The 27,685-nt window shown below is 38.1% G+C and overlaps 3 protein-coding genes across 4 annotated transcripts; 1 reads left to right on the top strand and 2 right to left on the bottom strand.

The window, feature by feature from the left end:
• Positions 1 to 25: 25 nt before the first annotated feature.
• Positions 26 to 14,401, bottom strand: LOC101736849 (uncharacterized). Of its 2 annotated transcripts, none has more exons than XM_004927938.5 (14): positions 14,000 to 14,401; positions 12,666 to 12,769; positions 12,100 to 12,313; positions 10,680 to 10,808; positions 9,822 to 9,980; positions 9,414 to 9,536; positions 8,609 to 8,752; positions 8,005 to 8,346; positions 7,324 to 7,475; positions 6,656 to 6,750; positions 5,854 to 6,128; positions 4,740 to 4,850; positions 4,160 to 4,322; positions 26 to 4,091 (listed from the first exon to the last, which is right to left on the bottom strand). In XM_004927938.5, exons 1-14 carry the CDS (start codon positions 14,081 to 14,083, stop codon positions 3,634 to 3,636), a joined length of 2,553 nt encoding a protein of 850 aa, XP_004927995.2. In that variant the 5' UTR covers positions 14,084 to 14,401; the 3' UTR covers positions 26 to 3,633. The 2 variants fall into 2 exon arrangements, with proteins under 2 accessions (XP_004927995.2, XP_012547322.1); XM_012691868.4 differs by having other exon boundaries at positions 12,100 to 12,310; positions 14,000 to 14,388.
• A 1,103-nt stretch (positions 14,402 to 15,504) lies between these two features.
• LOC101735920 (lipoyl synthase, mitochondrial) lies at positions 15,505 to 24,142 on the top strand. Its single transcript, XM_004927684.4, has 8 exons — positions 15,505 to 15,711; positions 16,387 to 16,579; positions 17,172 to 17,305; positions 17,958 to 18,114; positions 18,497 to 18,554; positions 20,456 to 20,608; positions 21,189 to 21,310; positions 22,859 to 24,142. Exons 1-8 carry the CDS (start codon positions 15,664 to 15,666, stop codon positions 23,092 to 23,094), a joined length of 1,101 nt encoding a protein of 366 aa, XP_004927741.2. The 5' UTR covers positions 15,505 to 15,663; the 3' UTR covers positions 23,095 to 24,142.
• A 1,605-nt stretch (positions 24,143 to 25,747) lies between these two features.
• Positions 25,748 to 26,784, bottom strand: LOC101736048 (fumarylacetoacetate hydrolase domain-containing protein 2). The gene has a single exon (XM_004927685.5). It carries the CDS (start codon positions 26,682 to 26,684, stop codon positions 25,827 to 25,829), a length of 858 nt encoding a protein of 285 aa, XP_004927742.1. The 5' UTR covers positions 26,685 to 26,784; the 3' UTR covers positions 25,748 to 25,826.
• Positions 26,785 to 27,685: the final 901 nt, after the last annotated feature.

Raw genomic sequence — 27,685 nt, 5'->3', positions numbered from 1 at the left:
GGATAATCGACAATAAAACAACCAGTAAAAGTTAACAAAAGTTTATTAAATTTTATCTTATAAATAATATATTTACACGTATAATTAAAGGTAAATATATTTAAGTATATTATTATTTAAGTTAAACTATTTGGTACCTTTAAAACTCATATTAAGTCATCCCAGTGGCGTGCGCACACAAGACGCAGTAGTAAATTCATATTTTGTTTCGCAAGTGTGTTTTTATTGCATTTATTTCATTAATTTTTACAATTTCCGACAATTCCGTGATTCGTGACGAGAAAAAAACAGCATTCACTTATATTATTAAAAGTAATCAGTACATACCTACCCTGCTGCAAGGATGTCGAAATAAAAATAATGTACTCCCTTGTTTTCGGAACAATGATAAACGATATTCATTTGCTATACAAAACAGTCTCTTGGATGACGTAAACACGCAATGTAAAACGCACCTTTCCGTTTTGAATTACACTGCGCGCTAGTAAATATTTTATTATCAAGTTAGAAGCGATCAACACATCGCATCGCATCGTCGTCGTGTAGTTTGAAGGATTACTTCTGGCCCGGTGGCCTTTCCAGTTTCACCAGGACAGGGGGAGCTTGCTGTCGCTCATCTAAGCACTGCGAGACCATTGCCAACATATACGAGATTACAATCTTAAAAAAAATCGTTCTCGCAGTTGCATACAACTAGGAATGTTTTCGTAAAGAACGAGTAATCGATTTTAAATTCATTCTTCTTCTAATAATTTAAAGTATGTAATACAAAAATATTATTTGTATAGCGTAAAATAAGAATATAAAAACCTTGATATTTATTATTATTATTATTAAAGTTGCGACGTGTCTAAACTAAAACATGATTTCAACTATTCAAATTTCGATTGGTTGATATTTAATTAAATACAATGTAATAAATATTCCTAATACAAAAAAAAGTTATTTTTTATTTTATGTGTCTACTGGCGAGAGATGTTAACCCAAATTTGTATGCAGTTGAAACAGTGCCCCTAGCGGCAAACAGGCGAACGCTGCAACTACATACAAATTTGATTTAACTTTTACGCTATCGAGAACGTTAAAAAACTCGCACTAAGCACACTGAACGAATATATGACTCAAAGTTTACGAGACACGCCCGGCGCCATCTTGCGCGTCACTAAAGCTTACGACGCGAAATCTCATTGGCACAAATTATTTAATAAAATCAGTCTAATTATTTATTATGTGACAAATGTTATTTACAAAAAAAAACTTAAATAATAATTAAGTCTTCGTTTACTTTTAATTAAATATAAAAATAAGCGTCTACTTTGTCACTGCGTAGGTACATTACAATTTGGAGAAAAAAAAAACAAAAAAAGAATTTATTCAATTATTATAAATTGGAAATATGAATCGACTTCCCGCGTGGTCTAAGCGGTTGCAGAAATCCACAGACAATACACTGCCGTCCACAAGTTTGGAAACACACCTGTTTTTATACAAAAAAGTCGATCGATCGTACTAAGTAAAACGAAATTATATTAAAAATATTTTTTTACGACATTTTAAGATTGTTCACAAAAAAACAACAGGTATATATATATATCGGTTGCTTGTTGTATTCAATGGTGTAGTTTTATATATTTTTTCTAGTTTTAAATTATTTGGACTCTAGTTAGTCGCACTTGAGCACGCGAAGGTTGTGATATTAAAATTGTCTGTATTCGGAAGTTTTCCATTTCTACTTTACCCGTACCTTTTCTTCTGAAAATGGTAAAACGCAAGCATTTACACTTGAATAAGGAAGCGCTTTTTGTACATTGCGCGAGGAGGATACAGTCACCGTCAAATCGACAGAATAAAAATAGATTAGAATGAGGCGCATAAAAACTGAACCACAGTTTAATGATAAAATGTCCTTTACAATTTTCGGAAGAATAGAGAAAATAAAAAGAAATTGATGGCATTTGCTTTTATTCGATTTTACTTGGCTGCTTCTAAACTTTCGGATGGTAGTGTATCTGAGTCAGGTCGGCCCCCCTCCAGACTGGACCCGGGGACCGTTTCATATTGCTAACATTTTACTTCGATTCTTGTACCTGAGAGCCGCTGTGGGACCGGCGGGGAGGACCACCCGCATAACCACAGAGCCAATAACAAAGCACCGTTACGACGGTAAGAGTAACGTCATCTATCGCCGAATAACAGAAACGAATATCAAAGGAACTAGTAGCATCGAGAACGCTCGAGAAGTACAACGCCATCTATTGTCTGTTAGCGGAAACACACATCGAAAGTACTCGACTTGTGAGGAATGTTCTCGATAAATCTAGGGATGTCGTATCGACTATAAAGCGGTGCAGAGATGGCACGATGTCGGCTAGTAATCGGATCTACTCGAAGTGAAATAGCGAACGGATCACCTGAAGCGAAGCGGAAGAAGTGAGTTACGAGTTGTAAAGTGTTCGTTAAGTGTTATTACAGTTTCAATTTATACTTCGGTAATTTTTTTTATTTATCCTGGACTTCAGCGAGTAACAGTACTTTTAGTTCCTATAGTAGAGTAGTGCTGTGTTCACAGCAACGGGCTCGGTCGGCTGAACAAATACTTTAATTGTGTCTAATGGAAATCTATCTAATGGAAAGAATCTAAATTATTCGGCGAGGAATTAGAGGGGTAGTCCAACCCCGCTCCCATGAGACTGTGGTTTAGAATTTGTGTCGGGGATGCGAACAATGACGTCACTGTTCAATAGTATGTTTACTGTGTTTAGTATGTCACATCGAATACTTAATGTTTTTTGAGACGGCGTAATACGTTATGTATCTAAACTTCAATATTGTGCTAACTGCCGTCGACCTTTCTAGAAACAAAAACAATTCTAGATTTGAAATGTAAATGTCTATTCGAGGTGTCAGGAACAATGTTATGAGAACAAAAAAGACCGAATAAACCGTAAAAACAATTTTCATAATTAAAGTGACTACACTGAAGATCTACAGATTAAAAATATTTTATTTTAAACTAGCCCACCCGGAGGACTTCGTAGTGCCTCAATCGATAAATAAAATACCTAAACTTTTGTATAAAATAAACTTGAAACAAACAAAAGGAATCCGTCCGACGGGGGACACATCAAAGGAAAAACAAAATTGTTTGTTTTTATTTAATTCCGAACATATTTATCTACCCTTTTAAACCTTCTCTGGACTTCCACAAATAATTCAAGACCAAAATTAGCCAAACCGGTCCAGCCGTTCTCGAGTTTTAGCGAGACTAACGAACAGCAATTTATTTTTATATATATAGATAGATAGAATAGATTACGGACCGTCGAACCCCGAATAGCATAATGTAGAAGTAGTGTTGGCAGAACGACTGCTCGTTGCATATATTTCGCTCACTGTAAAAAGATGAGCATCGAATTATATTTGTTTCTTGTAAAGTACGCAGGGGTTTCGAGCGAAGGGGGATCGTTACATGTCCCCCGGGGTGCCACTCTGTTGGGGGCTTTGTTTTGTCAATGTTATTGCGACACCCTCGGCGGGCGGTCAAAAACAAAGGGTAACCTCCTAAAGTGTCGTTGGCATGATCCCCCTCTAAATGTAATGTTCGTTAATATGATTGTGCTGAACACAGAGGCACTAGACGGCGGGCACGTTGTAGAGCGCGGTGAGCTTCTCGAAGAAGGCGCCGTCGGGCAGGGCTCCGTCGCGCGCCACGTGCGTGTACACGTGCACCTTGCCGTCCGTGGTGTCGCGCAGCACGGAGGGCGCCCGGTACTCCTCGCCGAACTCCTCGCGCAGCCTGTACTCCGGCCTGAACTCCTGCTTCACCTTCAAGTGCTCGTCGGCGACGGTCACGTTGGGGGCGCCCCTCCGCAGCTTGCGACCCCCCCGCGCCTTCCGCTCGCCCTTGGCGGCCATCGACCTCTTGTCTGCGTCGTCCTGCTTGGTCTTCGCCTGCTCCTTCTCGGGTCTCGACTTGTTGTTCTGCTGCTCCAGACGCTGCCTCGCCTTCTCGTGCGTGAGGACGTGGCGCTTCAGGTCGAAGGCCACGCGGAACGACTTGTCGCACTGCTCGCACTTGTAGGGCTTGTCGCCTGTCGGAGGAACGCGCGGTTACTACGTGCGGTAGGGGGCGGGCGCGGGGGGTTGGGGGGGTACTCACCGGTGTGCGTCTTCATGTGGCTGAGGCGGTAGGAGGAGGCGCGGAAGGACTTGGTGCAGTAGTCGCACTTGTAGTTGCGCTCGCCGGTGTGGATGCGCCGGTGCACGTTGAGCGAGTACTTGCGGGCGAACTCTTTGCCGCAGAACTCACATTTAAAACATTTCTGGAATTCAGATGCGATCACGTTTATTATCACACAGCTCAGTGTTTTTGCTATTGTCACGACATGCATAAATTTATTTATTTATATGTTTGCAAATATAACGCAAGACTACTTGTTAGTGTTAATTTATGTAACAAATGTGTTCAGTAAGATCTTCTACACAGTGACGTCAGTACAGAGCAGTTCGGCGCAGATAACCTTAAATACTTTGAAGTTCATTTGAAATTTATGAGCAGGAGTCTGGCAAAAACAACAGAAGAAATACAATGTAAAATGTTTAGAGAAATTTAGTAAAAAAGCGAATAATGTCATGTCGTTAACTAAACGATTGTCTATATGATTAGTTGGAGCCATGACGAGGAGCTGGGGCGGCTGGACAGCGACAGAAAGTGGTGGACAGACGGGCCCCGGACGCACCTGGTTGGTGTGGATGACCTTGTGGTACTTGAGGTCGGTCCACTGGCGGAAGTCGTGGCCGCACACGTCGCACTTGTAGGGCCGGTCCCCGTTGTGCACGCGCCGGTGGATCTGTGCATAAACACACCGACATATACGCAAAAAAACTTTTTTGGCGGGAACGCGGGGAGTGAAGTTAAGTGATTTGTTTTATTTTGTCTATTTAGTGTTTCTTCAGATTTAAATGTGTAATAGCGGTGGTTTATTAACTGTTTAGTATCTGTGAAAGTGCATAGACATGGGAAAATGAAACGAAGCCGCTGAACGTAACTTCTCGGGATTGCATGCTAGTACGATTTTGGTCCCCATAATTTTCATACCCCGGGCCTATATATGTAAATCGATTCTAAAGGAGTAAACTCCAATAAACTCCAAAAAAAAAGTGTGTGTGTCCGCTCCGACGCACGACTGGAGTTTACTGGATATAAAAAATTAAACGAAACAATACGAGAAATAGTTCTATATTACGACAACACGATACACTACAGATTATTAACAAATTAACGAGACACAAAACAAACGACTAACAAATATATGAAAATACAATAATGAGAGAAACGCGCGATCAGTACGAGGCTTTGTGGCGGACTGCCGGCGCAGCAGCCCGGCGTCACCTGCGATAACGCATTTCGTGTGACATGCGCAATCAGGCGCATAACGCATTTCGTGTGACATGCTAGTACGATTTTGGTCCCCATAATTTTCATACCCCGGGCCTATATATGTAAATCGATTCTAAAGGAGTAAACTCCAATAAACTCAAATAAATAAATCCTAAATTAAAATTCACTACAAGAGCTTTCATACACACGTTAGTATTAAAAAATCTCACAGATGGCGCTGTATTAAATAGTATGTATATTTCTGTCTCATTCTTTGCTGGCTTCATCCTACACATTTTTGTATTTGTGTCTCTTACCTGTCGTTTTTTCCGTTGCATCCGGTTTGAAATCACAACGATTCTAAAGAAGTTTTCACTTCAAAAAAACATACACGCACGCTCCAGGATTACATTACGCGTGACGTCACTTGGGGCCACACGGACACGACGGCGACTAGTGCAGCGTTGAATTACCTTCAAGGCTCCAGAAGTATAGAAGGCCTTCCCGCACTCCTTGCACGCATGCTGCTTCCCGCCGTGGGACAGCACGTGGTAGAACAGGCTGCTCCTGTGGTAGAAGACCCTGCTGCAGTGCGGACACCCGTATTTCTTGCCGGTCTTCTTCTTATCTTCCTTCTGGGGCTCCTTGGGCGACTGCGGCGGCGGCAACTCCGGCTCCGGCATGATGCTCTCGGGGATCATCGGTTCGTTGGCGACGTCCGTCTCTAAGATGCGCTGAAGCACTTCCTCTGTAATGTGAGTCTTTTATTAAACCTACAAAAATCGCAGAGGAGTGGAATTTACTGTGGTCCCGACTTGCAGCACACCCGGCCAGTACTGAAGAACCAGTAGGGGTCAGGATACTGCGGCAGGTGGTTGGGACCGATATCTATTTAATGTTATGAACAGACGTGCAAATGAATATGAAGAAGGAAGTAGGAAGAAAGGATCTGGAGGGGACGACCATCCCTCCCTCTCATCATGGGGATAGACCCACCATTATATGATCGGAACCATACAGATCATCATCGTCACTCATCTCATAAAACAAACTCATCACTATTCATTTGAACGTCTCATTACCTCATCACATTTTCAGCCACATCACTTCATCGCCTTAAAAAAATGGCCAACAAGCAGAGTCATCACCCCTGCCTCGTTAGGTAGGGAGTTCAAGCCCGGGCAGAGGAGGTTGCTCCGAGCCCGACCCGTGCCCGTGACATGAGGACCCAACGATGCAAATGTATATCTGGAGATCCGGCTGCGAGCTACGCACCTTTGAGTACTTTGAGGGGCGGCGCGTCGTGCTCCCTGGCGGTGCTGCAGAGTCCGCAGCACCCGCTCTCGTCGCACGCGTTGCCGCGGGAGTACCTGCCGAAATACCAAAAGCACGACACTCAGCAGAGCTTGCCTTGCGACATATCAAAACTAATAGAAGCGTTTTGGTGGATTGTGACAGCCCTAATATATAAGTAGGTATTTTTTTCAGTCTTTTTGGCGAGAACGCGAGGAGTGAAGTTGTGTGATTTGTTTTATTTTGTCTATTTAACGTTTCTTCAGGTTTAAATATGTAATAATGGTGGTTTATTAACTGTTTAGTGTCTGTGAAAATGCACAAATGTGAGAAAATGAAACAAAGCCACTGAACGTAACTTCTCGGGATCTTCCAAAAAGTCCACTGAAAAAATCTCAGTAAATGACATTTTACTGATATTATTTTTCATCCAATATCATCTATTCCCCTTTCGTTTCATCCCAGTTGATTAATGTCTCAAATTAATCATCTTCATTTCATTTCACTCCATATCATTTTTCATAAAAATAAGAATAAAAACTAAAATAAGACATGACTTAAAGACCTTAGTTACAAGGTCATAAAATCACATAAAAAAATTTTTTTTTTTTAAAGCGCCAGTTACACGTGCGTCAGTAGGGGCGGCGTACCAATGTCGGACGTGCTCTTGATGCACGTGTCCGTTGTCCACAGTGAGGTGCGGCAGCAGGGTGTGCTCGTACTGGTCGGCCGCCTCCTCCACCGACACGTGGATCCCCTCCATCAGGTCCTCGGGTTCGCTGAACTCGCCCATGTCGTCTATCTGAAACGTGTCACCAAGCCGTCACAATCTGAATGACCGACAAATAGCTCTGATGAAATAGGGTTATCACAACAAAGTTGGTTATTTGTTAAGACAAATAGATAAGTTAAAGATCCACCTGGTGGGAAGTAGGTCGTTACGCACGCATCCGTCGAGGCAGTAGCTATGATATGCGCTTCTTGTGAGCCTGGGATGGCTTTGAATACCTTGAGGCATGACATTGAAGTCTCAGTTTTATTCAATAAGGGCTGTCTTAATCTTCCAACCCAAAATGCATGAATGCTTCGCAGGAGAATGGACGGAATGCCACTAACCAACCCTACTGATACAATATTCCTATTAAATAATCATCAAAACGCTTTTTTTCTCTTTTTCCCTGTATATTCGCTAGTAGCCTGAGGACTTATCCTGAGAGAATTTGCTAACACCAGCCCTAGCGAGAGCAAAACATCGGTGAATCTACCACCGGATCCCGACCCACTGGGAAGATCACCACAAGCCGCTCAGTTCTAAATGACAAACAAAATACCTTTCCATTAGAATGAGCCTCCTTGATGTGAGCTTCGCATTGCTTCTGTTTCCGAAACGACTTGCTGCACTTCGCGCAACTGTACAGTTCTAATTTATCCAAAGTGTCGTACAGGTCACTCTTGTCGGCGTCTGTACTGGTCACGTCCTTCGGGCCCTCGATGTTTGCCATCGAATATTGAACTTTATTGTTCGTGTAACTAAGTGTTTTATCGTTTGTCGTATATAATATCTGTTTATCTATATTTTGGTACATTGTTTTAGGAACTGTGTTTTCTAGGGAGAGTTCTACTATAGAGTCTGGTAGGGTTGCCACGTTGTCAACGATACACGTGTTTGTCATCTGGAAGAAAAAATGTTTTTTAGGTATATATCCTAAACCTTTTTTAAGTATTGCATGCTAATCTCCACAACTACGTAATAATTAAAGGCCCGTCCATAAAAACTTAAAGCAAAGTATCTTTGTCTATGTCTAACTAGTTGCAAATGTAATATTTTGTTTTATATTTTTCACAAAATCGTTGGTGTCACTGCAGTCAGCATCCTCGGCTACTGTCTACAAAAAGGAGCTCCCAGTTTGGAGCCAGATGAGTGATTATTATTACCTTATCAATTCCTAAATCAGGTACAGGATTTTCTATGATTATTGCAGTGTGAGGTTCGTAGTGCTGTTTAAGATGCTGGAAGAACTTCAACTGTTCTTCACCGTAGAACTCTCCGCATAATTGACATAACAAAATCGGTCGAACCTGTGGACGAGTTAATTAATCTAGTCATTCACAAAAATAATAATTCAGAACAGTCATTCTTATAATGCAATGCTGATGGTCTCTAGTGGTTAGTGACTTCCGGTACAATTCAGTCTTGATCTGTAATATTTGTTTTTGTTGTTAACAACATTTAAGGATGTTGAGTTTGAAACATTTACTTATTAATTTAATTGAGACATCAAGTACATTTCTTAGAATGGGGTCCCGGTCAGTCCTGATCTAACCCGTCGCTTGCGACGAAGGGCTCGACGAGCGAATTAACCCATAGACACAGCCCACTGAGTTTCTCGCCGGATCTTCTCAGTGGGTCGCGTTTCCGATCCGGTGATAGATTCTTTGAAGCACTGCTCTTGCTAGGGCCAGTGTTAGCAGCTCTCCTGGTTTGAGCCCCGTGAGTTCACCTATACGTTAGGGTTAAGCTGAAATAGCCTCTCAAGGCTATCAGCATGGGTAAGAAAAAAGAAAAAAAAATTGCACTCTTTATGCAGTAATCACTTAACCACAAGGGAGCCGTAAGATCGTCAGCTCGTCTAGTTAGAGTTGATTAGAAAAAAATGTTCTCAATTATAATTTTAACGAATTATCGATAAGGCCACTATAGGGTCAAATCTGGATAAGTCAAAATAGCGACTAAAATTACCTCGTGTGTGATATGATGAGTATCTTCCGGCATCTGGTCCTGGTGTTGCACTCCAGTCACAAAGTTATCAGGTAGGATTTCTTCATGAGGCACCTCGTTTGTACAGCTAATCACAACTATGTCCTGGAAGCATTCAGTTGATGTTAATGAAAAGTGGACTTATTCTATTATACACATTATTTATTTGATGCCCTCTGATTATTTATCAAGTACCATTTTGGAATTGTAATATCCTCATCCAATTTTGAAACTTAGTCCTCCTACGAATTCCAATTAGCCAATATCTTGCAATTTCATGAGTCAATTGTAGGGCTGACAGTTTGTCTAAAAACTATAACCCAATTGAAAATGCAACATGGACTTATTTAGTGCCTACCTAAGTTAAGGACAAGAGCGGATGCCCCCCACCTGTTGAGGAGTGCAACTCCCATTACTTTTCTTCAATTTTTTGGATATCCTCTTCTTATGCGGCAAGCTTTTCTTGCTCTGGTGTTTATTCTGAACCGGCGAGGCACCAGCCAGTTCCAGAACTGGACTGTCTGCTGCTGTAAGGATTTGATTGTTGTCCTGTTTGTGAAAAATCTACATTAACTTTGGGGATGCACAGTGTTTTAATTATGAAATATTTTCCTGGCAATTGAGTAAAACATGAAATTTCTTTCTGAGTTTTTTTATGTTACACAGTGTTATTTTCACTTAAGTTTCATTTGTCTTATAGTCTAAACTAAAAAATAAATAATTCAACTATTAAGTTACAGAAAAACTTGTCATTTAAATGAAGAAAAATTCAGTTATGTCTCATCAATTATTGTATTTTGGTAATCTAAAGTTTACGATTCATAAACAAGTAAAGGCAAATGGTAACCGTCATTGACAATTTCGTTTTGTTAATAAGCAGAAGTAAGGAAAAGCAGAGCAAAATTGCTCAATGTGGCTTCTCGAGTTGTTTGAGAATTCATTAATTAAACTTCTACGATTTAACAACATTAGTGTAGACAATTGGAAACTTCTATGAAACAATGACCAGTTACCATAAATTAGCTACAAAAAAGCCACTAGTAATGACGAAGAGATAACCATTTAACATCAGATAGCCAGTAAGCTGATATTCCCCTAAAAGTCATCATTTAAAATGGTAACAATTTTCTCATAATCCCAGAACAGTAATACAACATAGTATTTTAAGCTTCTGTGTGTAAGTATGGTGTAAGAATTATACTAATTTGGAACCACTAATAATGATGGAATAATAAATTCAAACCTTACTTTTAGTGTTGCAACATTTTTTGTTTTATTATGAAACCAGTCAGTTTCCTGGCATCTCTTCATTTCTTGCAGTGGGGGCAGTGGCGGTAGTTGTGGTACGTGTACCACAATAGGTTCTTGTTGTTGTTCCTAAAAATACCATGACAATGTTAATTTGCAGATTTATTTCAAGTGTCTACTACAGGTTTTTTTTTATTTTTTATTACTAAGTTGTGTGGATGAGCTCACAGCCCACCTGGTGTTAAGTGGTTACTGGAGCCCATAGACATCTACAACGTAAATGCGTCACACTCCTTGAGATATAAGTTCTAAGGTCTCAATATAGTTACAACGGCTGCCCCACCCTTCAAACCGAAACGCATTACTGCTTTACGGCAGAAATAGGCGGGGCACTGGTACCTACCCGTGCGGACACACAAGAGGTCCTTACCATTAGTCTAATTTATTACATTATTAGTTTATTACAGTAAAATTGTAATAAAACTAACTAGTGCACTGGAATTTATGAGGAGCTTGTATGGTGTTGTTAATATGTAAATATATAAAAATGAATTGCTGTTCGTTAGTCTCGCTAAAACTCGAGAACGGCTAGACCGACTTGGCTAATTTTAGTTTTGAATTATTTGTGGAAGTCCAGAGAAGGTTTAAAAGGTTGATAAATATAAAAATGCTCGGAATTAAATAAAAATATCATTTTCCCTTTGATGTGTCCCCCGTCAAACGAATTCCTTGTGTTTGTTTTAAGTTTATTTTATACAAAACTACGTCTTTTATTAATCGATTGAGGCACTACGAAGTCAGCCGGGTCAGCTGACTTGTAATAATTTAGAACAGTGGTTCCCAAACTTATTTTATCTACTGCCCACTTTAAGAATAAATTATATTTTAGCGCCCCCAATTTTTTCTACCTACTTAAAAACCACAATAGCGAGAGCTCAGTTGTGTCTAAGTCCTTCTAGATGAAACTAAAAATCGCCTCCCAAGCCTCTACAGAACGCCCCCATTTTTTTCTGGGTCTCTTACCGCCCCCCCATTAGGCCTGCAGCGCCCACAAGGGGGCGTTATCGTCCACTTTAGGAAAGACTGATTTAGAAGAAAAAAGTTTATTTAAAAAAAAAACAGCTTACAAAATTTCTGTCTGGATATTAATGACTGGTCATAGTTGTAATTTATACCCCATAATAATAATTAAGTTATTTTTATGCAAACAAAAAAAAGTTACCTTTTTATAAATATGTCTTACTATTACTGTATTAATTAAAAGCAAAATAGAGATTAAGGGTATTTTTATGAAAGAGAATAAATACTAAAGCATTTTCCAATGTTTTATAGAATCACAAAATGAATTGGGAACGAAATCAGATTTATGTAGAATAGTTTGAATTTGTTTTAGATTACTATTTTGCAAAAACATCCTCACCAAAGTCTGTCCGTTGTAAAGCCTCATCGACCCATCTAGGATTACCGAAGTGTCTACATCGTTCCTGACTTGCTGCACCTTATGGTGTAGATGGTGTGAGGTTCTCGACTGCTGGGCTAGTTGTGCTACAATAGCTGCAATCCTGCTGTCAGGATCTAGGAGTTCTTCGCCCCATTGACCTTCTGTTACTTGATCGTTGACTGATACTTGTCTGCTGTGTACAAGAAAGAATTAAGTATCAGTAGAAAATAATACTTATTTCTTCATTAGGTTCAGGACTTTGGGGAAAGTCAGCCATTCACACCCGTAAATTGAGGATAAGAACAGTTACACTATGACCTGATGTCAACAAAATACCAACGGTGGTAAGTATTCATGTGGTTTTTAGTAATTGCTGAAGTACATTTTCACAGCCTCGGTAGATGTCCATCCTGATGGTGAGTGGTCATTATTACTGATGGACATCAACAACACCAGGGGCCCACTCAAGCTACTGCCTACTGCTAAATTTGATGGAGTAGTGTTTAGTATGATTAAATATTAAATAAGTAATGAGTCAGAGGTACCTGCACATTGGTGCTGAGTAGTTTTGCGTGTGCATGACGGTGACACGTCCGCCGCCATCATCTTGGACACTGAGAGGTAGTCCATTTGTAGTTACATGAACAGTCTATAAGAAAAACAAATTGCCTTAAATTTTTATAGAATAATTAGAGAACCAAACATCAGTAAGGTAAGTGGAGCTCTACAAGAGTAGATACCAAGATTTTTCCTGTGAGCATGTGTATTTCTTTGGACTAGCTTACGCGCGCGACTTCGTCCGTGTGGTATAGTTCACAAATAATGCTTTATTTTAGAACAAATTTGGTTATCATAAAAAACGTTATAGTGAGCCAACCTTAACATATACATTTCTGTCACAACAAGAGAGTTAGAGACAATTCTTTCATACATTATTTTAGCGAAGCTTTAACCATTTCTGCAGCGCACGCAGCAGAAGCTCTCAAAAGGGAAAAAAACCCCAATTTTGAAACATTCTTTATTGGTGCTCCGCTTGTATTGCTATTAGCATGATGTTATATAACCCATAGCCTTCTTCAATCAATGAGCTATCTAACACTGAAATAATTTTTCAAATCGGACTAGTAGCACCCGAGATTAGCGCATTCAAAGAAACAAACTCTTCAGCTTTATACTATTAGTATAGATGATCAAGGTCAGGCTATCATTATTATTTAGCATATTTAAGGTTATATTGAATATCTTTATATCTGTTATACCTTTTCTGAAAGAGCTGACAGTATGAGTACAGAGTAGACAGTATGAGTGAGACAGTACAATTGATTTTTCTACTAGAGGTCTCAAGCTGAATTTTAATATTCACATACATACAATCTCATTTTATAGTTGAATATTTAGCATATGAGTATTTTAGTTTACAGGTCAATCAACCAATTAATATTAATTTAGCGGTGTAACTTTTTCATTGACCCTCTGAAAGTTCACTGATATGTATAAATGATAATGACTATTTTTAGTTAGTATGTTGCTGTGTTTAAACTTAAATATTTTGACTATTTATTTCAGATTATTGAAACTTACGAACTTTTTATTGGAAATATTAACAATTTATGTGGTAAATTTATCATCAAATAGTTATTAATTACTTTGAAAAGAGATAAAATTGACTCACTTTTGTTTTTCAAGTCAAAGGACGCAACGAATTCGTCACGTATTTTTTATTTACTTTCTACTACATGGTTAAATGTTTATTCTAAATTCATCAATATCAAATTTGAAACCACTCAATTCTAATCTAATGTGGCCCAGTTGCCGAAATCCATTATCGAGTTACGTACAACAAAGACATAGACGTAAGATTTGAAAATCAAAATATCACCTCGTTTGCTTGATGTGTATTTATATAGTGAGTTACGGCCTCGTCCATTTTGTCTTCTAGGAGATGAGCACCAACGTTTCTCATCGTACACAATCATAAAAACAGCAACGGTATTGTTTATTTCAATAACAATTAGGTTAGATCATTTGAAATTGACAGCTGTGCTGCTTCAAGGTCAACTTTTTCTTCGTCTATTTACAACTTAAATTTACTATATTAATAACTAATGTAATGCAAATTAAGTCTTCCAACGGAGTAAGGTTGTTGTCATATCAATATTTTTATATTTCAATAATCTATTAACAGCAAAATACCCAGCAATTTATCATATAAATAGAAACAATCTCTAAAGCACAGAACACAATAAACATTACATAGCTCGAATATATTAAGTGTATAATCTATGATTACATAGTATAATAATAATAGATAACCTATGGTGCGCAGGAAAAAAAAACGTGATAATCATTAAACATGATTTGTGGGAAATTTTTAGAGACCTTAAAAGGGGAATCCTAAAAGACCTTCAGGTCAGAATAATCTTCCACTCTAAAAGTAAACCTTTTTTCGGGAACGTGAAGACCGAAGTTGTGTATATTGACTTATTTTACATCCATTCCGTTGTTGTATGACTCTTGTCAGAGTGGTCGTGGTCGTCATTCAGTATCATTACTGTGGGCATATGCTATGCGCCTCAAGAGCAATTGCCACTTCTCCCGGTTTGTGGGGAGCCTAGTACAATCATGCAAACAACCTCTAACTGCCGACTTGATTTATTTTACTAGATTAGTGTTTTTTCAGGTTTGAACATGTGGTAACGCTGACTTGTTAACCGTTTTGTATCTTTGAAAGTGCACAAGTAAGGAATTAAATTACCTACTTCCACTTCAGTTAATTTGAAATATGTTGTTCCATTCAGTTTCGTCATGATGGATTACATTTTAAATAAATGTACTTTAATTCATTCTCTTTCATTTTCAAAAATTGTACCACTAGTAATTACAACAACGCAATAAGTTAATTTTCATATTGAAATAAAGATGATAAAAGGAATATAACATATACTTAACTAAGTATATGTGACCATCTTTCAGTGTATATTAATTGTATCTATGATGACCTTTCACTAATATAGAGACGGATTTTTGGCCGGAGCGCGAGGAGTGAAGTTGTGTAACTTGTTTTATTTTGTCTATTTAGTGTTTCTTCAGGTTTAAATGTGTAATAACGATGATCTATTAACTATTTAGTATAGGTTAAAGTGCACAAATGTGGGAAAATCAAACAAAGCTGCTAGAGGTAGCTTCTCGGGATCTCAAAAAAAGTCCACTGAAAAAGTCTCAGTAAATGACCACCATTTTACTGAGATTATATTTCATCTCAAATCATACCATCTCTTTTCATTTAATTTAAATTTTCATTATCATTTTTCATAAAAATAAGAATATAAATTGAAATGAGAATTGACCTAAAAGTCTTAGTTACCAGGTTGAAAAATCCATTAAAAAAATAGAGTATACGCAGATAAAATTGTCATTAATCATCTGATATCTGTCAAAAACCGTCAAAAACTACGTAAATAATGTCAGAATTAAAGACGGAAATTTTATTAATTTTATTATGATTCTAGTAATTATAAGTAGGTAATTAAAATTGTAATAGCCATGATTCGCAACACAATTAAAAAGTATAAAGTCACCAAACATTTGGACGTAAGTATAATACCGAATGTTTTGTAATTACAATAATTCTTTTTATTGCGTGTCGTCACTCTCCTTGAACTTTTGTCGTAATAATGATGAAAAATACGTGTGATTTAGCATAATATGTTCATCTCTTACACTCTATAAAGTTACATTTCTTTTTTACATAACCGATTTTTAAAGCTTCTAATCTTGTCATAAACTCCACATGGTGCTAAGAGATCATCGAAAGCCACAGATACACACACAGTGCCGAAACTCTTTCTGAGAGTTTTAAGTGATTTAACTCTAAATTGTACTAACATATTATTTTAAATCGCAATCCTCGAATTGGCGGGAATATGCAGAGAGGTGACCACAAAGGGGCTATTTAGTCTTTAAAAACATTAGCATAACTACAGACTTCCTGAACTTTTTTTTTTATTACTAAGTTTGGTGGATGAGTTCACAGCCCACCTAGTGTTAAGTGGTTACTGGAGCCCATAAACATCTACAACGCAAATGCGCCACCCATAGACATAAGTTTTAAGGTCTCAGTATAGTTACAATGGCTGCCACATCCTTCAAACTAAAACGCATTACTGCTTCGCTGCAGAAATAGGCAGGGCGGTGGCACCCACTCGTGCGGACTCACAAAAAGTCCTACCACCAGTAAACTTTTATTGCTTACATAAAATTTTGTAGTTTCCAAGATACAAACACTCAAATAAGTTAGATGCAATCAGAGAAAAATTAAAAGAGGGTCCGAATCTAACCGATTTTATATCTGAAGATCGTCCAAAAAATTGGGATGAATATCAAGGCAAGCTGAAAAGGGAAAAAGGTGAATCCGAGAGACTTAGGTTACCGCCATGGTTGAAAACTACTATACCCACAGGTATTGAAATCATTCTTAATCTATTATTTTAAAATACAAAAATGAAAATAAAAAATACAAAAATGAAAATATGAAAATATTAAGACTTTATTCATAAAGTTATTGAACTTAATGTTAATCGTTTCACTCTTGACATGATATAATGCCCTGCCATTATGCCTATGTGCCTGCTCATTAATTGGTATTATGAAATAATTATGACATAACTATCAATTTCAACTGCAACAAAATCACCAAGCAAAAATATGTGTATATGTATATGAGCACTCTCTGGAAATCTCTATGGTACTGTTTCTGTATGCAGTTAGATTTCAGCAGCTTATTTACTGAACACAGAGTGTAAAGTCTGTCTCATCTGCCCACATATCCATCTACAGAGTTTCACACTGGATCTCAGCAGGTCACGATTCCAATCCGTAGCTGCAGATTAGTAGATGCATATGCAAATCAGTAGCCCTTGAGCTGTAATGTCTCATTTGAAGGCGCTCTGCCAGTTGATACCAATGGAGGAGTTGCTTTACACCCAGTGTTTTGATTATGTTTGTTACACTTACGTTATGAAGAAAAACAATTGTATTGCTTTACATTTTAGGTTCAAAATTCAATGAAATAAAACAGCAGTTACGTAGTTTGAAGCTTAGCACTGTTTGCGAAGAAGCAAGGTGTCCTAATATTGGAGAATGTTGGAGCGGAGGAAAACACGGTGCATCAACTGCTACCATCATGGTAACAACTTCAATTGTTAAACATGGGTTAAACTTGACTTTTTATTTGCTGTGCTGATAGCAAAACTAGCTCAAAGGGCATCTGGTGCTAAGAGGTAACTAAAACCCATAGACAGGAGTTGCAAGTTTCAATTATATTGTGGTACCAACTATAGTTTTGTTGCAGTGAAATGATACCACTAATTACAATTTTATATTTAATTAAATAGCGATCAAATAATACAAATGTTAACAGCGAAGCACCAGCGTATGTTTTGTCTCGAACTCAACCGAAAGACAACATTTTGCGAGTACCGACGAATATTATATAAAATGCGATGCTTCAGCGCAGGGCCGTACTCAGCGCAGGGCCGCACTCAGACTCGCTACAATATTGTGTAATGGCTATCCCAATCCTTGTAACTGTAATGCATGGCCTCTTTACAGCAAAATAGGTGGGATGATTGTACCTACTCGCAAGGGCTTACAATATAACCACCATTAATAAATAAATGATTTTCGTTTTGGATCACATCATAATCTGAAAACCACTTACAGAATTTAAGATCCAGCCTCATTTGCAGAACAATTGCTGTTCTTGCCATCAACCCAAAATAAATTCTTAATTTGGTACCAACAAAAAAACTTAAAAAATTTGATTCTATTCATTCCAGTTAATGGGAGATACCTGTACAAGAGGCTGCATGTTCTGCTCAGTGAAGACATCAAGGAATCCACCACCTCTGGACCCAGAGGAGCCAAGGAACACTGCACATGCTATCAACCAGTGGGGTGTCGGATATATTGTACTTACCTCAGTTGATAGAGACGGTCAGTTTTAGTTTTTATCCAAATGATTTGAAATTCAGTTCAAGATTACCAGCAGACACTTTACAACACAATAGATGTGTTACTTTAATCACTTATTTTTTGTAAATAAGTGTGTCCAACTTGATTTTTGATCTTTGAGTGTGAATTGAGTGCGATTTCGTGAGCTTTATCCAGGTTTGAATAGTTAAATCTCAGGGAAAAATATTTTATAAAACCCGGAAGAAAAGCTTTAATTACAACGAGCTAGAGCTTTAATTCCTTACAATAAATAACTTATTACTGATTGTCATGTAATGAAATGATCACAGAAATTTTTGGATTTCACTAGTAATTTTATCGTAAATGGTGTAAAAAATAAAAATAAAAACATGATTTATTTCAGACTTACCAGATGGAGGTTCGCTGCATTTTGCCGAAACAGTTAAAGAGATCAAAAAGCTGTAAGTTTTCATAAAAAACAGTGTCTTAAAATTTTTGAATAATGATTAAGATTTTGTCCTCATCCCCACTGTGTGGTCGGCGCCGCCTGGCAAGTCGTACCATATGTCATCTCTGCACTCACACATATTTCTCGTATATCCGAAATATATACCTCGTATATACGAAAATTACTCGGACGAAGGAGTATGAAAGGACAATGCCCATTTTCTTAGGGCGTTTGGGCCCCTAAAAAAAGTTGTCGGGTCATGATGGTTTTAACTTAATTTGATAGACAAAGAAATATCGTTTCATATTCAGAAAACGATTTTTATATTCTCTCCCAGGTTTAAGATAAATCTGTTTTTTTCTACAGCTCAAATTAAGTTGTTCATTGTTTTCTTCGAAATCAATAATCGCTGTCATCATTATTTACAGTATTAAATAAGTTAATTGTGGTTAATGTTGCTAGAAATAAGCCCTTACGTACATTTTATTATTATTATATCCTCATAATAATAATAAAATGAAATGAAAATCCGGAAGCCGGCAACGATATTGTTGTTGTTGTTTTTAAATTCGCCAATAAGCAGGCAAAGAGCATAGCCTATACAGTCTATATAATCTGTCGTAGTTATATATATTTTTTTTCAATAAAAATTGGTGTATCTCTTTTTATTCCTTTTTGGGAGTTTTGACGTCAACTCAATGAATAGCACATTGAGTGAGCGTGAATTTCCGCAGACCTTTTATCTTGAAAAAAAAAACAGTCACTGCTATGTTAGCCACACAAAAATAAACTAAAAAAAAAAGTCTGTGAATTATAACCATTAGCTATTTTTTTTAATTTGTTGTTCAAGTCACAGACAGCTCTTTCGTTTGGCTGCTTAAAGGTTTACTATAAGGCTTTATGGGCTAAGCCCTTTGCCTATTGGCTAATTTAAAAACTATGGCACTCAGTTTTGGGATGTTATCAAATAAGTAATTTATTTTTTTGTAAAACAATGCCAGGTTGGAAGAAATGTTGATACATAAACTAAACAACGTGAAAAAATAAGGCATAGTTTTTCAAGTACAAATAGTTTTGACATAAAGTTGGCGCACTTTTGGGCATTGTCCTTTCCCACACTTATAAAGAATATAGAGAAAAAGTGCGCAGAATGCTAATATTATTTTTTAATTATGTATTAATAATAAATTAAATCAATAAAAAAAACATTACACACTACCATGTATTTGACACACACACATACATATAAATACCCTTTGTATACGGTCAAACTTTTTTATTATATAAAGTCTGTAGTCAAATTGAGTATAGGTTAATATTGTTTATTTTTAATATTATTTGTCTATAGTGTAGTCTTGGCGAAATTTGTTATTATAAAAGTATAATACTTTTTAACAATAAAAACTTAATAATGTTCCAACTTATAATTGAAATGAATTATACCTAGTCGAATTTCGACTACTGCGGGACCACTAGTTAAAATAGTTGCTCTAATTGCTGTCAAATGATTAATTCTGTTACGCGCTGGGGCCGGGATAAATAAAATTTCACTGAAGTATAAATTAAAAACTGTATTCAACACTTCGAACACTTAAACACTTCACAAACACTCTAAAACTCTCAATTCGCTTGTTCCGCTTCGTCTTAGGTGATCCGTTTGCTGTTTCGCTTCGAGTAGTTCCGATTACTGACTGACTACGTGCCAACTGCCATCCCTGCAACGCCTTTATAGTCGATACCTCATCCCTAGAATTATTGAGAATATTCCACACATCTCTAGCAGTGGTTTCCGCTATATGACAATAGATGGCGTTGTACTTCTCGAGCGTTCTAGGTCCTTCGACATTCGTTCGACTATTCGGCGATAGATGGCGTTAATCTTACTGGCGTAACAGTTTGTATAATTGGTTCCAGCAACAAGGACATCCTAGTGGAGTGCCTGGTGCCGGACTTCCGAGCCGTCCGGGGCTGCGTGGCGCGCGTGGCCTCCAGCGGCCTCGACGTGTTCGCGCACAACGTCGAGACCGTCGAGAGACTCACGCCCTTCGTGCGTGACCCCAGGGCGGGGTGAGGACCCTTCAAGTTTCAACGATACATTAATTACTGGTGGTAGGACCTCTTGTGAGTCCGCGCGGGTAGGTACCACCACCCTGCTTATTTCTGCCGTGAAGCAGTAATGCGTTTCGGTTTGAAAGATGGACAGCCGTTGTAACTATACTTTAGACCTTAGAACTTATATCTCAAGGTGCGTGGCGGCATTAACGTTGTAGATATCTATGGGCTCCATTAACCACCTAACACCGGGAGGGCTGTGAGCTCGCCTAACCATATACGCAATAAATAAAAAATGTTAGTTACGGACACCCAATGTCCGGATCGCTCTCCTTGCTTAATTAATTTTTTATTGCCTTTGCAAGCAGACTAGCATAGGGCCCACCTGATTTTGAGCGGTTAGCGTCGCCCATGGACTTCAGCAATGTCAGAATCAGAGCCAAGTTGTTGCCTACCACTAAAATCTCTATCTCTATTCATCTATCTCTTGTTGAAGTAAATCTGAACTTAATAAGAGATGCCCAGATAAACGTAGCCTTATCTCATGCCGGCATCAACAATGGACACAGGTTAAAATGGACTAAATGATTTGCAGGTACCGCCAAACGTTGAAAGTTTTACAAATGGCCAAAGAAATAAATCCTGATTTAATAACGAAGTCGTCCATCATGCTGGGACTCGGCGAGACCGACGCGCAAGTGGAGCAGACCATGAAAGGTATCCCACTTTTTATTTTATAGCTTAAATGGGTGGACGAGCTCACAGCCCACCTGGTGTTAAGTGGTTACTGGGACCCATATACATCTACAACGTAAATGCGCCACCCACCTTGAGATATAAGCTCGAAGGTCTCAAGTACAGTTACAACGGCTGCCCCACCCTTCAAACCGAAACGCATTGCTGCTTTATGACAGAAATAGGCAGGGCGGTGGTACCTACCCGCGCGGACTCACAAGAGGTCCTACCACCAGTAAAGAAGTCATTGTATGTACTTATACATACATACAAGGAAGAATATGGAGGAAGAGGTAGACCTAAGAAGAAATGGATGGATTGCGTGAAAGACGATATGTGTAAGAGGGGAGTGAGCGAAGAAATGGTATATGATACGAGGAGTATGGGAGGACAAAACCTGTTACACCGACCCCAGGTGACTGGGAGAAGAGCAGGAGAATGCTGATGATATATCAATATTTAAAGGTAACATTTCAATTCTACATCAAAGCTTTTTTCGTAAGAGATATACCCGAAATTGTATTGTTGATTGTAAATCATTAGCTGACCCGGCAGACTTCGTAGTGCCTTAATCGATAAATAAAAGACCTAAACTTTTGTAAAAATAAACTTAAAACAAACTAAATTTATCCGCGTCCGACGGGGGACACATCAATGGAAAATCAAAACTATTATTTTTATTTAATTCCGAGCATTTTCATATTTATCTACCATTTAAACCTTCTCTGGACTTCCACAAATAATTCAAGACCAAAATTAGCCAATCGGTCCAGCCGTTCTCGAGTTTTAGCGAGACTAACGAACAGCAATTCATTTTTATATATATAGAAGATAGAAAATATAGATTATGGGCCCGTCGGTCGGATGCAAGACGGTGCTGAAGTACCTGGGCTATAAATAAATAAACTCGGGGTGTAACCTCATCCGGTGGTGGAAGCACTCGTGGAGCCTCCGGGCTGTTGGCACCCTCCTCTCTCAACAGACCGAGGGCCGCACTAAATGACCGAAACGATAATTGCTAACCGTGTATATAAATTATAATGTGTAGTTGACAAAAAAATAGATTTAATCCATATGTCAATACGTGAAGCAAAGTTTTTGTACCTCTTTTTACGAAAATTGCTCGGACGGAGAAGTATGAGATTTACCACACTTATAGAGAATATAGAGAAGAAGTGCACAATGCTATTATTTTTTTTGCGTAGAAGAAACTTTAAATCAATGAAAAAGACATTACAACACTACCATGTATTTAACACACACATTGTGTATTTGTTTATTGTCAAACTTTTCTTATTGCTAAATAATCTATGGTCAAATTGAGAATATATTAAATATTGTATTAAATTAATATTTTTCTAAAGTGTAGTCTTGGCGAAATCTGTGATTATAGAAGTATAATAAATAGGCTTTCACAATAGAATCATAATAGTGTACAAACTTACAATTTCAATTAATTATAGTCGAATTTCGACTACTGGGAGACCACTAGTAATATATTAATATGCAAATAATATTCTGTTGGATCAGATCTACGCGAGGCGGGAGTGGACTGCGTAACGCTGGGCCAGTACATGCAGCCCACGAAGAAGCACCTCAAGGTGTTCGAGTACGTGACCCCCGCCCGGTTCCAGCAGTGGGAGGCGCGCGGCCGCCAGCTCGGCTTCCTGTACGTGGCCAGCGGAGCCCTGGTGCGCTCGTCCTACAGGGCCGGAGAGTTCTTCATCAGCGCCGTGCTGCGGGACAGGAAGGTCAACTCGCAATGACGGGTAGAAGGCTGGCCTTGATACTCTAAACTAATTTTCATTAAGATGTGGTTAGCGTAACTGCTATACCCATAGCTACTGCAGAGCGGTCCCCCCGGTCCCCCAGCGTCGCGGCTCCGGGCCCAATAGCTTAGTCAAACAGCAATCACAATTTTAGGATGAATTTAATATTTAGTGTTATTCATTTTTTTTTATTATTAAAACTAATATCATTATCATTTTTATGGAATCAAAGTAATGACTGGTCGTGATTGTACAATGTTTTTGTTGTCACGTCGCAGTCGCCCCAGGACTGCACCACTTTTACTTTTACATTACACATGATATATGTAAATATTTGCTGCTTAAAATTTTGATCATCTTCAAGATGACAGTATTGTCTGCACATGCAAACGTGAATTTCAAAGCGTACAGAAACATGTTCTCGTTAAATAATTAGATTGTTAAATGGCCTAGCCTAGTTCTTATTGATAATTTAATACAAAATACTTCACACATAATAATATTTATGAATTTTGTTATGGCGGCATGCAATACTCAGAAACTAGTTTTCTTAAGGCTTTATTTTTCAAGTTTTATTTAAACTTCAACAATTTTCACAACAAATTTAAAATATCAACTCTCTTCCCGTAATATTGAAGTCGGGTGAAAGGGACAAATGTCTAGTCGAAGGTAGTCACAAGTTGTTTGAACAGAACATCACTGACATGTATTTATTTAAATCATAATTTATTTAAACACTTCTGTATGTACGTAAATACATAGATATTAATAGTAAAAGAAGTGTGAGACAAATTTAAAGTCAAACGAATGAAGTAAATAAGTTGAAGGGGTCACATTTCTCTTTTGCAATTTTCTCTCTCTGTCTTGCTGTCTCTGTCCTTCTCACACGTTTCTCTTTCTCAACTAAATATTATTCGGTTTCCCGCAATGTTGAATCTCTATTTAATTACGTTATTATCCTGTGTACGGAGCGGAAGGATGGTGTCGGAACATGAGCGAGACAATATTAATTTCTTAATTCAAGTAAAATTGGTATTACCAAAACCCAACTGCGTAATCTATATCGTACAAAATTATAGGTCAACGACCCCGCTCGTGAAGCATGTTCCTACGTACTACATCTACATCTATATATTCATTATCGTATCATCAGTTCCATTTTGTAACGAGTCCCCTGATGTGTTTTGTTGGACAATTAATTTATTGTTGGTGTAATAGAAATAAATATTTTGTTAAAAAATTGCTTGTTTGATTATTGAAATTCCTTTATTATTATAGCGTATAGCGTAGATTGTGAGTCCGTGCGGGTAGGTGATGCCATACTGCTCATTTTTACCACTAAGCAAGCCATAGTTTCGATTTTAAGAATGGGGCAGTGAAGGTACTATTAATAGTAATACCAGTAATACCAATAAATAAACTCCCCACCCACAGAAATGTCCTAAGTCACGCACCAGTGAACCCATGCAGCATATTCTGAGGATTGTGGTATATAGCTTTACTAATTTGCCTAAGGCTACCTGACTCCTGTGTGCTTAGTGTTAGCTTTTTAACGTTCTCGATGGCGTAAAAGTTTACTCAAATTTGTATTGAATTGGAATGTTTGCCTATGTTTGCCCCTAGGGGCGTTGTTTCAACTACGAACAAATTTGAATTCACTTTACGGCATCGAGAAAGTTAAAAAACTCGCGCTAAGCACACTGATAGGCAGAACGAGACTGCGAACGGGGGTATGGCAATAAAAAGATCATTATTACAGCTGGCAACTAATATAGTATCGACCCTCTTGGGATCACATAAAACCCACGGTTAAATTTAAATTCGGATAGCTCGGTAACTGATTTTCTGATTACATAAGGCTTATGTAATGTCGCTGCGCATAATCAACTTTTATTTTGACGTCTACGTCAAAACCATCTATGACGAGCTAGTGAAACTTGTGATAGCGACGCTTGAAAGGCAAACGTGACTAAACGACAATGACGGCTTTATACATAAATGATAGGCAATAACCATATTCGATGCGCAAAAAATATATATTTCTAGGTCTATTAGAATCATTTCAATCCTACAGCTAGATTCGTTAAAATATAATTTTTTTCGGGTTTTTCTACTGTAAAGTTCACGCACTGTCGCTTAGTCACGTTTGCCTTTCAAGCGTCGATAGGTATCCGTCGCGGCTTACCATCAATACTTATGCCAATTTACAAAATGTTCGCCTTTCATTCTCATAACAAGCGAAGCCTTTTTCTAATACAATCCTAAAGGTATAGATCTTTGTATTTACCGATTCCAATGGAGCTTGTATAAGGTAGACACGCACACGTCAGCTAAACGTTCCGCGCCGCAGACGAACGCACGGACGCGCCCGCCACAGAAGCGAAAAAACCAACACCGCGCGTTCTGAATACACAAAACGTAACTAATTTCGGAATCGCGAAATGTCCGTCGACGTTAGAAATATTATTTTTGGATGTGGTATGTGAGAAGTTGAGTAATATTTGTAGCAGACTTAACAGGAACTGATCGTCTGAACTCTCACAAAACTGCCACACAAAAATATCACAATGTAACGTACTCGTATATAATAAATCGATATTATATACGATTTAAAGTTATATGAACGTGCGAAAAAATAAATGAGTACACATTTTATGATTATATTTTATTTATGATTAAAATACAAGAACCGTTCATAAAAATGCTTGTTCAATTAAACGATATTGAAATTAAAATTCTTCGACTCTTGTTTCAAAAGTACCAATGTTCTCTATTTCACTCGTGATCACGTCACCGGGTTGAAGAAACTCTGGGGGGTTTCTGTATACACCAACACCGCCAGGAGTCCCGGTCAAAATGATGTCTCCTGGCAAAAGAGTCATAACATTTGATAATCTTGCAATAATATCCGGGATTTTGTGGATAAATTGGTTTGTATTACTCTTCTGTTTCTGAACGCCATTAATGCTGCACTTTACATTCAAATTCTGAGGATTTCCGATCTCATCGCTGGTAACTATCCAAGGTCCAATTGGGCAGAAGGTGTCCATTGCTTTACCCAACAGCAATTGACTGATTTTCTTGTTCTTCTCCCAGTCTGTAGCGCCGATATCCTGGGCTATTGTGTAGCCGAGGACATAATCAAAGGCATGCGATGAATCTACTTTACTGGCTTTCTTCCCGATTACAACCGTCAGTTCTATCTCGCAGACCACAGCTTTACTTACATCCATTTTTAACTTGATGGTGTCGTTTGGTCCCACCACAGTACTAGGAAATTTGTTGAATATAAAAGGAAGTTCTGGAGGCGTCAATTTCTGCTCTTCACAGTGATCTTTGTAATTTAATCCCACGCATAGTACTTTATCATTTCCATGGACCGGAGCTTTCAGCGTGATACCGGATAAAGGCACTGGTGATTTGGCGCTGATTTTTTTCACTTTGGAAATGGAATTCGTTTTGAGGAGCTCAATTAACGTTGATGGTAATTTTGGATCTTCTTTATTGATATCCACAACATTATCGCCATCTAAGAAACCCGCTCGGATTCCATCGCTGTTTTTGTAAGAAAACTGTAGGAGTTTCATTTTTAAATTTCCTGTTTTTACTTCTTCAAACGTAGCTGATATTTTGACTGACTGCAATTTATAGGATGCAGTTATCTTAAGATGATAGTTATCTGATTACAGAATCATGTTTGAGTCAGATACTGTGAGATTATGTGTGTTCGAAAACATGACATCATATTATGCAATATAAGGAATATGGTGTAAACAAATATAATTTTATTTATTCTTATAAGATTAAGTATTTCGAAGTATTGAGGAAATGGAAATGTAGCCATTAAAACTAAAATATCAAAAGGTCAGAATTTGTAAATTGAAAAAAATACTATTTCTGATCATTAGGTTTGTGGCGGTAGCCATCACAGAACACAAGATATTTGACAGATGCCTGAATCTCGCTTACGACATTTTCAAGACAAGCTTGCATATATGTACTTAAATACAAGTTCCGAACAACAACATTTGGACCGTCGGTCTACCGAGCAATGTCACCGCTCGGTGGAAGATCTTTCCTTTCGTCGTACGTAAGCCTCCCAAAGGTTAAACTATAAAAGAGCCTTTAATCGTTTTTTAGATTGGCGACATGTTTTTAGATTACAGTTTCAATCATAGTGTAAAAATCACGAGCGAGTTACAAATTTTTCTCACTACTTATTGGACTGTGACATCTAATAGATAATGGTGATCAAATACCGTATCCAAATTTAAGTGAGTCGGTGTATTTGATGCACGTCTGGTCAGTAGCCGGCATGTTTATTCGACGGTCGGCTTTTTGCTAGTTCGTGCGTTTGTAACGCGGGGAAGGACTGCACTTTGATCATTAGCTGCTTCACTTTATTGTGTTTTATGTAAGCTCCTTTAACAATCGCAAGGAAAGGTTACTAGAAGCCACTAGAAGGTGTATTAATCGATTTATTCTAGACAATAAGAATATGATTTTCGAAATAACGAGTCGGAATATTATAAGGCAAAAATATATAAAACAGACGAAGTATGTTCCATGGTTTCTTTTATTAAACGAG

Source organism: Bombyx mori, chromosome 13 (genome assembly GCF_030269925.1).
Source record: "Bombyx mori chromosome 13, ASM3026992v2".
In the NCBI taxonomy this organism is placed as follows: domain Eukaryota; kingdom Metazoa; phylum Arthropoda; class Insecta; order Lepidoptera; family Bombycidae; genus Bombyx; species Bombyx mori.
The sequence above is the reverse complement of the archived record's forward strand: the minus strand, read 5'-3'. Positions and strand labels throughout refer to the sequence as shown.

Coding starts and splice junctions, on each gene's coding strand:
- LOC101736849 (XM_004927938.5), bottom strand. CDS start 14,083: ATGAGAAACGTTGGTGCTCATCTCCTAGAAGACAAAATGGACGAGGCC. Junction 10,809..12,099: donor TTTACAACGGACAGACTTTG/GTGAGGATGTTT, acceptor TGGTATTTTTAG/GAACAACAACAAGAACCTAT. Junction 8,753..9,413: donor CTCATCATATCACACACGAG/GTAATTTTAGTC, acceptor ACTCGTCCACAG/GTTCGACCGATTTTGTTATG.
- LOC101735920 (XM_004927684.4), top strand. CDS start 15,664: ATGATTCGCAACACAATTAAAAAGTATAAAGTCACCAAACATTTGGAC. Junction 18,555..20,455: donor GTTAAAGAGATCAAAAAGCT/GTAAGTTTTCAT, acceptor AATTGGTTCCAG/CAACAAGGACATCCTAGTGG. Junction 21,311..22,858: donor AGTGGAGCAGACCATGAAAG/GTATCCCACTTT, acceptor CTGTTGGATCAG/ATCTACGCGAGGCGGGAGTG.
- LOC101736048 (XM_004927685.5), bottom strand. CDS start 26,684: ATGAAACTCCTACAGTTTTCTTACAAAAACAGCGATGGAATCCGAGCG.